At 49.0% G+C, this 12756-nt stretch overlaps 1 protein-coding gene across 4 annotated transcripts in view; it reads left to right on the top strand.

Moving 5' to 3' along the window:
* GALNT7 (polypeptide N-acetylgalactosaminyltransferase 7) overlaps positions 1–12756 on the top strand; it is a 121106-nt gene that overhangs the window by 100758 nt on the left and 7592 nt on the right. For 3 of the 4 annotated variants that reach the window (XM_068552751.1, XM_068552750.1, XM_068552748.1), the window contains 4 exons: positions 929–1111; positions 4169–4286; positions 5674–5796; positions 9195–9413. In XM_068552751.1, the coding sequence (XP_068408852.1) occupies positions 929–1111; positions 4169–4286; positions 5674–5796; positions 9195–9413 (643 nt within the window). Of the gene's footprint in view, positions 1–602; positions 786–928; positions 1112–4168; positions 4287–5673; positions 5797–9194; positions 9414–12756 lie in introns of all 4 variants that reach the window. The other variant, XM_068552749.1, reaches the window with a different exon arrangement.

Below are 12756 nucleotides of genomic sequence, written 5' to 3'. Positions count from 1 at the left end.
GGGATTTTTTTTCCTTGTTTTTTTAAAAAGCAGGAATACAATACAGTACTTTTTTTTTTTTTTTTTTGCAATAAAAGAAAAGCTGTTTTTTCCCAATAAAAGAAGTAGGAAAAGAAGATCAAGTAAATGTACAGAAACAGATTTTCATAGTCAACTGCTTCCAAAGAAGTAGAAAGCAGCAAAGAGTTGGGAGCACTGCTGAACATGTAGCAGGTATTATCTTTCTACACACACACTCATTTTTAATGGAGGGGTAAGGAGGGAAAATAACAGGCAGGGAAATCTGGTAAATAATGGGAAGTTACCAAGAGAGTGTTGCCTGTAGGACCACAGTGAAAATGAGGAAATCCTATTAAGTTCAAGTTCATGGCTCTTTGTCCCTGACATGTGTCTGTGAGCCCAGGGACATCTCTCTCTTCCCTTAAGAAAACAGCCTCCTTGACTTTTCAAAGCATTCATTCACTTCCCATTAGATATGAAAATCCCCTAGTGGGGGAGAAAAAAAGGCAAACCCACAGTAACAAGAGAGAATCTAGTTAGGCATGCTCAACTAGTCAGTTTTGGGTTCTTAAATGCTTTTTCATTTTCTGTAAATGTTTCAGAACCACATGCACTGTGCCTCTGATAGATTACATAGATGGGAATGATTATTCCATTGAGCCACAGCAAGGTGGGGATGAAGATGGTTTTGCCAGAGGGGCCTGGGACTGGAGTTTGCTATGGAAACGTATTCCTCTAAGCCACAAGGAAAAGGCCAAAAGAAAACATAAAACTGAACCTTATCGGTAAAGATTACTACTTCCTTTTCTTACGTGGAACGTTTACCTAAGTACTTTTCTTTTTTTCCTTCCCCATGTACTCGTGTAAACATGTGGGTCCCTACACGCCCTTGCATTTCATCTTCGCTGCCATCATCAACACAATACAGAACCACTTGCACTGTGCCGATCATAGATGTCATAAATGGCAACACTTATGAAATTGTACCCCAAGGGGGTGGTGACGAAGATGGGTATGCCCGAGGAGCATGGGATTGGAGTATGCTCTGGAAACGGGTGCCTCTGACCCCTCGAGAGAAGAGAATGAGAAAGACAAAAACTGAACCATATCGGTAATCACTAAATCACTTACCTGTTTCTCTTTTCTCCAGTTGCTGCTAACCTATTAACCTCTTGCCAAGCTAAAAATAAAAAAAAAGAAACTTGTTATTAAAACTGTAGATGCTGTCTCAGATTCTGAAAGGGTTTCTTTCTTTGTGCTGTTTCAGAGATTTAAACTCACACTTGCTTCTTTGTGGTTGCTTTTTCCTTAAAAGCAAGCTCCGTTTGGGGGTGAGCATGCTTTATGGCCTTAGTTCCAAATACAGGTGAAAAAAAGAAAATCTTTGCCATCATGTCCTAGTAGACTAGACATGAAATTTTGTTCTTTTGATGATTACGTCATTCTGTAAGTTTAAAATGCTCACATTGCTTACGATCCAAGTTTTATATCCACTTTGATGCCTTGCGGGTAGTGTTGACAATGAAAGACAGTAACAAGAGTTTTTTTTTTTTCTTCCTTTTGTTTTATATGCTAACTCTTAAATACTAATTTCATCCCAGTTAAATCTGATGAATAAAAATACATGACTTTGGGAAATGTTACACAGAATCCTTTATTACTTCATTTTCAGAAGAGCACTTGATGAAAAGGAAACTTCATTCCAAAATCTTCCTTTTTCTCCCTTCCTGTGGCTCTTCAAATAGAACAACTTGTGCCACTCTCTCTTTGGTCTTTTCACTGGAATATTTTACCATCTTTCAGAAGAGTGGCCCCAAATGAAATGTTTGCGTAAATGCTAATGTAGGCTTCTAAATGTGTCTGATTTTATTTTTCTGATCTTATGGTTCTGCTTTTGGTCTCTCTCTTACTGTTACGCTACTGATGATGTTGAAACTCAATTTGGGGAAGGTGTCTCCAACGTCATGCAAAAAGCTGGTGGGATTTGGGCGTGTCGTGATACCAGGATACTGAAATGGCAAACATAAGGAAATTATACAACTTTCAGCTTTATTTGACATTTTCCAAATTTCTCTTTGAAGTTCTTTTTCAAAAATTGTCCAGGAATCTACTGCTTACCCGCTTACCCTGACTCACAAATAATTCTGGGAGAAAAAACATAAGGGGTAATAACTACAGTTCTATTTCTCCCAATCCCATGGGCTAGTAAAGAAAATTTTTTTAATGTGGTAGAAAATTTTAAGGAAGGTTTCTCTTTAAGTTACTCACTGATTTCCATGTTAAGATACATTTTCAAATATGTACTGAGATAAGTGGGAATATATTTAAAGATCAAAAAGGCATAGTTATAACAGAGTAATGTTAAATGACAGTTAAATAAATGTGGCATGGAAGTATAACTGAAAACGCAATAGGGCTGTTTCTCCTTTAAGAAGAAAAGCCTTATGAGAGAATGACTTTCCCCTGATGTGACTTCCCTTTAATATTGAAAATATTTCTTGCTTCATTATCTTTTTAATTAATATATTTATTTATTTATTTTTGGCTCTGCTGGATCTTCGTTGCTGCGCGCGGGCTTCCTCTAGTTGCGGCGAGTGGGGGCTACTCCTCGTTGCGGTGCGCGGGCTTCTCATTGCGGTGGCTTCTGTTGTTGCGGAGCATGGGCTCTAGGCACACGGGCTTCCGTAGTTGTGGCTCGCGGGCTCTAGAGCGCAGGCTCAGTAGTTGTGGCTCACGGGCTCTAGAGTGCAGGCTCAGTAGTTGTGGCGCACAGGCTTAGTTGCTCCTCGGCATGTGGGATCTTCCCGGACCAGGGCTCGAACCCATGTCCCCTGCATTGGCAGGTGGATTCTCAGCCACTGCGCCACCAGGGAAGTCCCTTGCTTCATTATTTAATATTTAATGAGTGCTTACTATGTGCCAGGCGCTATTTTCTGGGGATAAATTTTAAAGAGACCTGTTCCCTCATGGCACTTAACATGTAGTGGGTGAGACAGAAATTAAACAGTTAACTGCAGGAATAACTGGAGCAGCAAGTGTGACGAGTGGTGAGAAGAAAAGCTCACGGAAAGTGTCTTGAAAGTGACGCTGAGGCCGAGCCCTGAGCGATGAGAAGTCGGCCCTGTGGAGGAGGAGGGAGGGCCATTCAGGAGACTGCGGCATAGCCAGGGCCCTGGGACAGGAGGGGGTTGGGCAGAGCAGGGAGGCATTGCCTGCTGCCTGCTGGGGCTTGGATGGGGCAGGAGAGAGCGGAGGACACAGTCGGGGTTCCTGTGCCTGGTCTAGGATGGCAGCAGTGACGCTAGGAAGAAGTGGGTTCAAGATGTGTGTTGATGGTAGAATCAGTAGGAGTTGGTGATAGACTGAATATCAGGTGTGCTGATGAAGAGGCTCTAATGGAGGGATCTACCTAGGAATCGAATGCAGTGATAATTCACTGTTCCCAGGGGAGGGGGAACAGGGTGAAAATTATTCCTAACGGTGCGAGTGGCTTGCCCTAAAAAGCTATCAAGTCCTTTATTCTCTTGTCCCTAAAAAGTACCCAATTCAAGGTCCTACTCAAGAAGGACCACAGATCACCCTTTGGCAGCCCTGCCTCCTGACACAGTAAATAGCTGTGTCTAATACTCCTGTGTCATTTCTGTACTATATTTGCAAACTCTGAATGAACCGTGGCTGTTCTACCATGATTTACGCCCTTATTTGGCAAACCACTGAGCTATAAAATTAAAAAATGAGAGACTACTTCCATGGTGTATGGTTTCACTCATCCCAGAATGACTCATAAATCATTTCAGGAACATTTAGCAGACCACGGCTGTATGGCTCAGTATTTTTAGGAGTGAAAGAGAAAATTCTATTTTAACTAAGTCTCAAGGCTTAATTTTTAAATAAACAAAGGAACCAAGGCGCCCTCTAATGGCGAAATGATGTAATGCTCTAATTTGTAACGAACTGTAACAGGATTTCAGTTAGAAATTATAGTAAATTCATAAGGAATTATGAACACATTGTTTCATGAAGGCTTTATAATTTCTTAATGTTTGGCCATCAGTTTTGTCTCTTCTATGCACTACTTATACTGTATTCCATAAAGGCTTGTTATCTGTTGTTGAAGGGGTATTGGGGGTTTGTCTTTAAAAGTTATTTCAGCGTTTCTTTTTCTTAGGTCCCCAGCCATGGCTGGAGGATTATTCGCCATTGAACGAGACTTCTTCTTTGAGCTGGGTCTCTACGATCCAGGCCTCCAGATTTGGGGTGGTGAAAACTTTGAGATCTCATACAAGGTAACATTTCATTGAAACAAATGCAGTTTTCTAAGCAGTTATGGATTCTTGTGACATTCAGATAAGGCTGGTTTCTTTGGAAAAAAAAAAAAAACGAAAAACCTGTTTAATGCATTTCTCTAAATTATAAGGAAAGACTAACAAAAGTATTTGCCTTTTGGGAAAACTAAGGCAAAAATGCAAGCTCCAAACTTACTACATACGTAGATGGCTCAGCTAAAAATGGAAGCCAGCGAGCTTCAGAAGTAAAAATACCTCCTCTCCTTCCCCTCCCACCCCACCCCCAAAAGCCTTCTGTACCTCGGAGCCTTTTGTGATAGGAGCCCTTGCGGGAATCAGCAGGTGTGGGGCTCCATTTGACCATCCACTGCTGAAGCTCGCCTTCATCACCGCAGGACAGGATGCTTCAGGTCAGAGGTAGTGATCGTGTGTCCAACAGTGATCGTGTGTCCTCACACTGACCCTGTAGCTGCCTTCCTGCAGCACCCACCCCTGCCCCCCGCCACTTCCCCAAAAGAAAGAAGTATTTTCCAGTTTGAGTTGAACACATAGGCGTTACCTCTTGTCTTAAATGTCCGGTGCTCAGCACTGGGAGGGACAGAAGAGGAGGAGCTCGGTCCTTGCTGTCAAGGAACTTACAGCCGATGAGAGATGAGAATTACGCTTACATTCGTAGTACGATCAGAAGGTAGACCGACATTCAGGTGGTGTGATTCAGAGGCAGCATCATGCTGGAGGACGTTTTCAAGGCAGAACCAGGAAGACGGGCCGAGCTAGGGGGGAGCAGAACGGGGAAAGGCGCAGGGCGGGCACGGGGCCCACCGTCTGGCAGAAGCTGACAGCATGAATCCGACGGGCGTCCAGGAAGATGGCGTGGGCAGGGGCGCCAGGTCCACAGTGAGGAGAGCCTTCAGTGCTGGGCTGAGAGACTGTTGCTTAATCTGACAGGCAGTGGAGACCCATCGGAGAGACTAAGCAGGGGACAGCATGACCCAGAGCTGCCCTTCAGCCAACCTAATCTCCTGCTATAAATAAGGGAGCCTGAGTAGAGGCAAGCGGAGGCGAAGGAGCCGCCGGTTAGGCGGGTATGGTAACAACCCCCCAGGTGGGAGGAAGCGTGTTAGCGCTGGGAGAGATGAAGAGCGTTGGGACGCAGGAGTCTGCGTGGCTCTGCGGGGCCTCAGGACGGGCCCCTGGGTGCCCTGTGCGCCTGTGTTCCCCAGCGGCCTCTTTGTTAGCATGTGAGCTTGAGAAACAAGAAGTTATCGTAGGCTCTGTTTAGCTGGTGAATTCCCCGTAGACCCTGTGTCTAATTTAGACTTTAGGTTTACGTTTACAGGACAGATTGGGCGTTTGAGACAGCTGCCACGTGTGTCTTTCCTGACAGATCTGGCAGTGCGGTGGCAAGTTACTGTTTGTCCCTTGTTCCCGTGTCGGGCACATCTACCGTCTTGAGGGCTGGCAGGGGAACCCTCCGCCCGTCTATGTCGGGTCTTCTCCTACCCTAAAGGTGAGTCTTCCGGTTAAAAGTGGGGGGGCTAGGGAGCTGACACGTATGTGCCACGTGGCCACTTAACGCCAGCTCGCTGGCCAGGCGACATCTTTTTATTTATTTATTTATTTATTTATTTTTGGCTGTGTTGGGTCTTCGTTTCTGTGCGAGGGCTTTCTCTAGTTGTGGCAAGCGGGGGCCACTCTTCATCACGGTGCGCGGGCCTCTCACTATCGCGGCCTCTCTTGCTGCGGAGCACAGGCTCCAGACGCGCAGGCTCAGTAGTTGTGGCTCACGGGCCCAGTTGCTCCGCGGCATGTGGGATCCTCCCAGACCAGGGCTCGAAGCCGTGTCCCCTGCATTGGCAGGCAGACTCTCAACCACTGCGCCACCAGGGAAGCCCCAGGCAACATCTTTGAAGCAGTCACGCAGGTTCTCACTTTTCACTTAGACTAGACTTATTCGTGAAACTTCTTATTGTTTTCTAAGATTATTCCTTGTATCCCACTCTGATTAGAATTCCATTATTGAATGGTTTTGAATGTTCTCCGTCAAGATATCTCAGACTTTAGAACTCCACTCAATATTCTGTAATGGCCTATATGGGAAAAGGATCTAAAAGAAAGAGTGGAAATATATATATAACTGATTCACTTTGCTGTACACCTGAAAGTAGCACAACATTGTAAATCAACTACACTTCAGTAAAAATTTTTTTTAAAAAATGATAACTCAAATTTTTAAAACCTGACACCATGTAGGAGAGTTGTTGAAAGGGAAATACCAACGTCTATTATTCCCACGTGAGTGAAACACTATTTTTGTTTGGTTTTTAAAAAGTTAAGTAATTATAATAGAAGTTTGTGTAGTAAACAAAATCACATTTTTCAACAGTGCTTGCAAAAGGTGAATGAATAACTTTTGTCCCTCAAACCAGGGACAAACCAGGAGAGCTTCACACAGAGGCCACAGCCCCAGTGCTGGCAGGACGATGGCCTCTCTCTTTGATGGAACAACTTAGAAGCCCTTTGTTTGGGCGGCTTTCATAGACTCTAAGAGCATATGACTGTGGTGCCTTTCATTTTCTGGAGCCCTTAACCAAGTCAAAAGCAGAAGGAAGTCTATTTTTGGCTACGGATGCGACTCAGGACCGTTCCCCAAAGCGAGTAGATAACAGAAGCAGAGACTAGGCTTTAAGAACCAACACAGCCCTCTAACCGACCAAATTTTCTTAGAAGTGGCCAAACGGAGCCCCGCTAGGACAGGGGACGAGATTTAAATCTCCGCAGTAAGACGGAGATAGCCGCCAGTGAACACTGGGCCCGACGGCGTTGCAGGAAGACAGCCGCCCTTGGAATCCGCCCCACAACCACGAAGAACTGATGGAAAGTCAGGTCGGTTCAGGAAGGCCGGTGCTGCAAGCAAACGGAAAAGAGACGAGAGGGAGACACTCATCGCTGTCAGATGAACCAGCCAGCGCAGCCTTCACCAGCGCCTTCTGTCCTCCGCTTCTGCCCGTCCGCTCCACCCTCCAGGGCTCTTCCTCCAGCCTGTGGTCTTCTCTGAGCTGCAGACCTTTACGGTCTTCTAGACCGTCTTCTTTAGCCGTCTTCTAGAACACCTCTCTCTCTCTCTCTCTTTTTTTTTTTTGGTAGCACCGCGTGGCATGCAGGATCTTAGTTCCCTGACCAGGGATAGAACCCGAGCCCTTGGCAGCGAAAGTGCAGAGTCCTATCCACTGGACCTCCAGGGAAGTCCCTAGAACCCTCCTCTTAGATGGCCCTCAGATGTTTCAGACCTGGCCTCTTCAGAGCTGAGCTTTTAACTTTCCCTCAGAGGCGGCTCTCTACCCTCCGTCCCACCCCTCAGGCCACCTCCACTCCCTGTCCTGGTTATTCGCCTCAAACCTGAATCTGATGTCTGCTGCCTGCGAGGACCCTTCGGACGGCCGTCAGCTAATGGGTGACGTGCAAAGCCCTTGGAAACGATCAGTCGTATCACTAATAGCTCACACTTCGTGAGTGCTTAGTGTGTGCAAATCTAAATACTTCGCACTGATTAACTTCTTAATTAGCCTCATCTTAAAATGAGGAAACCGAGGCAGCTTTTGTCTCAGCGAATCCTGCATTCCCGCTGTGGTGATGGACCTCTTTCAGGACTCCACATGCACCATGATATTGTCATATATTTGCACTGCTCTTTGCCCCGGGTCCCAGTCCCGCCTGACTGACCGCTCCTTCAGGACTGAGCCGTCCCCGCCCTCTCCATCCCAAATAATTAAATGCTCCTCCTTTTTGTTGCCGTAACCTTAGGTGTGTGCACTTAATTCGTCATGTTCACGAGTACCTGGAAGACACGGACTGTGTCTAACTTTGGGTGGATTTGCAAGAATTCAAAATATTTAGCAATAATGTTGTGTGCTTTTAGGAGGCTGCCGCTTAAAACTTTCTGAGCCCACGGGCTTTTGCAGAAACATGCCCACGGCCAGGCGTGCACCCCTTTGATAGTTGTCTTGTAGCCAAGAGAAAATTTAACCTGAACACTAGACGTTCCTGCTCTGCGGCCAGAGGGCCAAACCCAGCCTTTTTCAGTAAATAAAGTTGTGTCGGAACCCAGCTCTGCCGTTTGTTCGCGTGTTCCCTGTGCTGCTTTCTCACTGTAGCAGCAGAGGTGAGTAGTTGCAACAGAAACTGGATGGCCACCCAGCTGAAAAGACTGACTCCCGGGCCCTTTATAAAGTTCGCTGCCCCGTGATGTCCAAGCGCAAGGGCCTCGCTGGATCTGTGCTGCGTCCATCGCATCGATTCACGCCTACGAGTGCTCATTCAGTGAAACAGTAGAAGTTAGATCTTTGTCAGTTCTCACACGTCAACTTACATGATTGTTCTTTAGTTGCTTTTCAAAATGCACCCCCTGGGGAAACTATCCACTTAATTCTGGGCTGCAGCGCAGTGGTTCAGGTGCAGCTGTTACAAGATGGGCAGAGCCACTTGCAGAAATATGCTTGTTGTTTTCCCCAGTGGTTTCTGATGTGAGACCCCTCCCCCCGCACGTGCCAGCAGCATGGTCCTCAGAGAGGAGATTGTTGAGGGGTCGGGGGGTGCCCGGTGCCAGCCAGCCAGCCTGTCTCACCAGCCCTCTGTGCTCAGCTCCATCAGCAGGGAAGAATGGATTATCTTAGAGTGTGGGACCTTCAGCACAGTGACACCAGATTCTGTGTCTGTCACTCTGGTTGAACACGTGTGACAGGGACATGTCAGAGTCACGAGCTTGCTTGCATTTGTGTCATTAAGTATCGGGTCCTATTGAAACAAATTTGTCGTATGTTGGTCATATTTCGTATGTCGAAGAGAGGCTGTTTATGACAGTACAAATATTTTTGGTTTTTATAATGACGTTAATTTTCTTTTTCCCAGAATTACGTCAGAGTTGTAGAGGTCTGGTGGGATGAGTATAAAGACTACTTCTATGCCAGTCGCCCTGAATCAAAGGCACTACCATATGGGGATATATCAGAGCTGAAGAAATTTCGAGAAGATCACAACTGCAAAAGTTTCAAATGGTTCATGGAAGAAATAGCTTATGATATCACCTCACACTACCCTCTGCCGCCCAAAAATGTCGAATGGGGAGAAGTGAGTATCAGCCGGGGGTCAGATCTCAAAGTGTGTGTGTATGGAGACTGAGCTTGGGAGAAAGCAGAGCGAGATGGGAATGTTGGAGGAGAGAGGAGAATTCTTGGGGGAAAGTTTGGTGAAAAGCTGTTAACCTCCCAGCCTTTCCACTGGACAGTTCCCCTGCACCGACCTCCCGCCCCAAGTCCCTCCTGTCTGCTCCGCTCGGGACGCTCTCCGCTCCCTTCAGCTCCTGCCTTTCCCCACCCCTCGTTCGACTCCCTTCCTCGGCGAACTCCTACCTACCCTACTGCTGTCCACGTGGAGATTGCCCACAGTGAAAAGCCTTTCTATGCTTCCCCGCTCCATCCCGAGACTCAGGCCTGCCATCGTCTCGTAACTCGGAATCACTGTCTGTAAGGGCCCCGGGGCCCTGCTCACTGCCATGTCCCAGTGACCTACGCGGAGGCCCCATGTGCAATTGGCACCCAGACAGTGAGGGTAACTGAAAACAGTGAAAACCAAAGGCCTTGATCTGTGTTGCTTTGTCTTTGTTTCTTCAAACTTGCCTCTGTAGCCTCCTTTCTGAATGCACCCACCCTTGTGCCTTATCTGCTGCCCTGTAGGTGCATTAAACACACCATGAACTTTCAAGCCCACAAGACCTTGCTTAGTTATGTTTTCAGCAAATAGTGGTTGAGGGCCTACGAGGTGCCGGTCACTCTTCTAGACAGAAAATGTGACAAGCAAGGACCTTCTCCTCAGGGACCGTGCATGCTAGTGGGGCAGAGAGAGAAACAGAAAACAAAGAGTGTAGTGACAGATGGCGGAAAAGGCTATGAAGGAAATAGACAGCTGCTGTTTGAGGGGACTCAGGGACCCGGTAAGGGAGGCTTCTCGGAGGAGGTGACGGTGGGTCTGAGATCTGAACGTGAGGAACCAGAGAATCAGAGAGCCGGGAAAGGGTGCTCCGGGTAAGGATGACGGTGTGCCCGCCGGCTGTGAGCCGGGAAAGGCTCTGCGTGTTTGATAATTAGAAAAGAGGAGGTGAAATGAGGTGCAGGGGCAGGGGGAGAGGGCAGCCGTCCTCCTGAGAGTGGGAGGCCCCAGGAGGGCTTTAAACAGAAAGGTGATGGGATTCCATTTATGCTGTGTTTTCACTCACCCTACAGTGGGGCCTAAGAGTGGAAGCAAGGATGCGGGTTAGGAAGCAGTGGGGCGGTTCCAGGGAGAAGTGATGGTGGCTGGGACGGGGTGGTGACAGTGGAGGTGGCGGGACGCAGGCCCCGTCAGGGTGCTTAGTTCATCTGGAGGCAGCTCCCCGACGGGCAGGGCAGTGGAGGGTGTGGGCCAGCAGGACAGCTGGTTTGGTTTTACTTGAGTATCGGGTTGGGTGGCCGCCAGGGTGGGGAGGTGGGCAGAGGGGGCGGCTGGGGAGGGGCCCAGAGGGACCAGGGGGGCACGAAGAGCCCAGCAGACACCCCGCTGGGCCGTCCAGATCTCAGGCCCAGAAAGGAGGCCACATGTGCATCTAAAGACGTTTATTTGGATCCAGCAGCAGGTAGATTGTTTCATGGGACGGAATGAGAAAAATACAGAGGAAAGAGGCTGGATCTGTCCCTAAGGAGCCCCAGCACTTAGCGTTTGGGTAGAAGGATACCCACGCTCGCGCTCTCTCTCTCTCGCTCTCTGTGCCCCTCTGTCGTAACTCCCAACTAGACCGAAGCCCCTGGGAGTCCGGACCGCCTTTTGGTTCTCTTTCGCTCTGGAGAGCACCTAATCAGCACACTGCCTTGTGCGTGGAAGGGATGGATTCTCCTGGAGAGCTTTTGCCCAGTAGAGGCTTCAGAGTCCCCCCTGCACGTGCTGAGGGCTCTCAGATGCCCCCCCTTCAACCCAAATCTCTGTCCCGGAGCCCAGACTAGGGTGTGTGAGGCTGGACGCCCCCCCCCGCCAACCACCCCCTGTGCTGACGGCTCAGGCCCCAGACTCTGGCGCCTTCGTTGACGCCTCTCCTCTCACACTGCACACCCAGTTCCCGAAACCGACCTCCCTCGCCCTGCTCTGACCCACCACGTCTCCCACTGAGACGAGCCCTGCCTGCCCCCGGTTAGCTGTCAACGCGGCCGCCGGGCCGGGCCGGGCCGCATCACTCCTCGCGCCGAGCCCCGCGAGGCGGCCCCGGGCACTCCGAGGTGGGGGGCAGAGCCCTTCCTGGGGGCCCCGCTGCCCCTGGCCGCCCCCGCTGCTACTCCCCGCCGCACTGCAGCCCGGCCGGCCTCCCCCCTCGTCCTCCTCCCGCGGGCCTGCGCCGGCCTTGCCCTTCCCTCCCCCGGGATGCTTTGCCTGGGGAAGCAGAGGGAGCGTCTGCAGGCACGGCCAGGCCTTCTGTGCACCTCCTGCCCCCCAGACACTCCCACCCCCCAACTTGCTCATCTGTCTCTTCTCCTCGGCTCTCACTTGTCACTTTCTAACGTGTCTGTTACGGTTTTGCTTATATTCGGGCTTGCCCTCCTAGAGCGTCAGCTCCCTGGGGCGAGGATCCGATCCATTTCGTGCCCTGGCGCATCAGAGCCTTCAGCATGCCTGACACAGCACTCACGTAATAGCTGACGAATAAATAAAAGCGTGAGCCAATGAACAGATGGAACGTTCCATCCTCCCTTTACAGTCTCACCCTGAACACGTGTTCGGTTTAACCCTCCCCACTCTGGCCCCTGCACCTCACAAGCCACTTCTGCACCCTCCCTGCAGCTTCCAGGGTGAACCCCTGCCCTGTCCTCTCCCGGGGGCCGCCTCCAGCACCGCCCGCATCCTCTCTACAGACAGCAGGGCCTCCGACCCCGACTGGCTTCTCCTCTGAAGCTCTTACCGTCCTGGGTGCTCAGTCAGTGTTTGCCGACTGAAGGAATGAATAAAGCATTTTATCCAAATACAGTAGTAATTTATAATTGAGATATAAATCTGTAATATTTCCAATAAGGAAAAAGTTGTGGTTTTTTTGTTTTTTGTTTTTTACAAAATGTGCATTTCAAACATGGAAACGCGTGTTTGCTGCCCACCTGCGACATCCATAGTCAGAGAGCAGCCTCACTGCCCAGGCCCCTGGGGGCTGCTGCCAGGAGTGGGAGCCTTACCTCCCAAGTTCACTCTGGCCTAGACCCGGGGGCCAGTGTCTGTGACCGCCATGGTCAGCTCCCTTTGCTCTATTTCCTTCTCATTCACGTGAATGATCATGAATCTGAAATGGTACTAATGGTATCTTTTTATTTTTTTCTTCTGTGGTATTTTGTCAAAATCTAGAGGCCAAGACCCTCCGTTGGAATGAGCTCATTCCAGTGTTGACTTCAAGACGTAAGTGATT

This window comes from Eschrichtius robustus, chromosome 10 (genome assembly GCF_028021215.1).
Source record: "Eschrichtius robustus isolate mEscRob2 chromosome 10, mEscRob2.pri, whole genome shotgun sequence".
In the NCBI taxonomy this organism is placed as follows: domain Eukaryota; kingdom Metazoa; phylum Chordata; class Mammalia; order Artiodactyla; family Eschrichtiidae; genus Eschrichtius; species Eschrichtius robustus.
The sequence above is the reverse complement of the archived record's forward strand: the minus strand, read 5'-3'. Positions and strand labels throughout refer to the sequence as shown.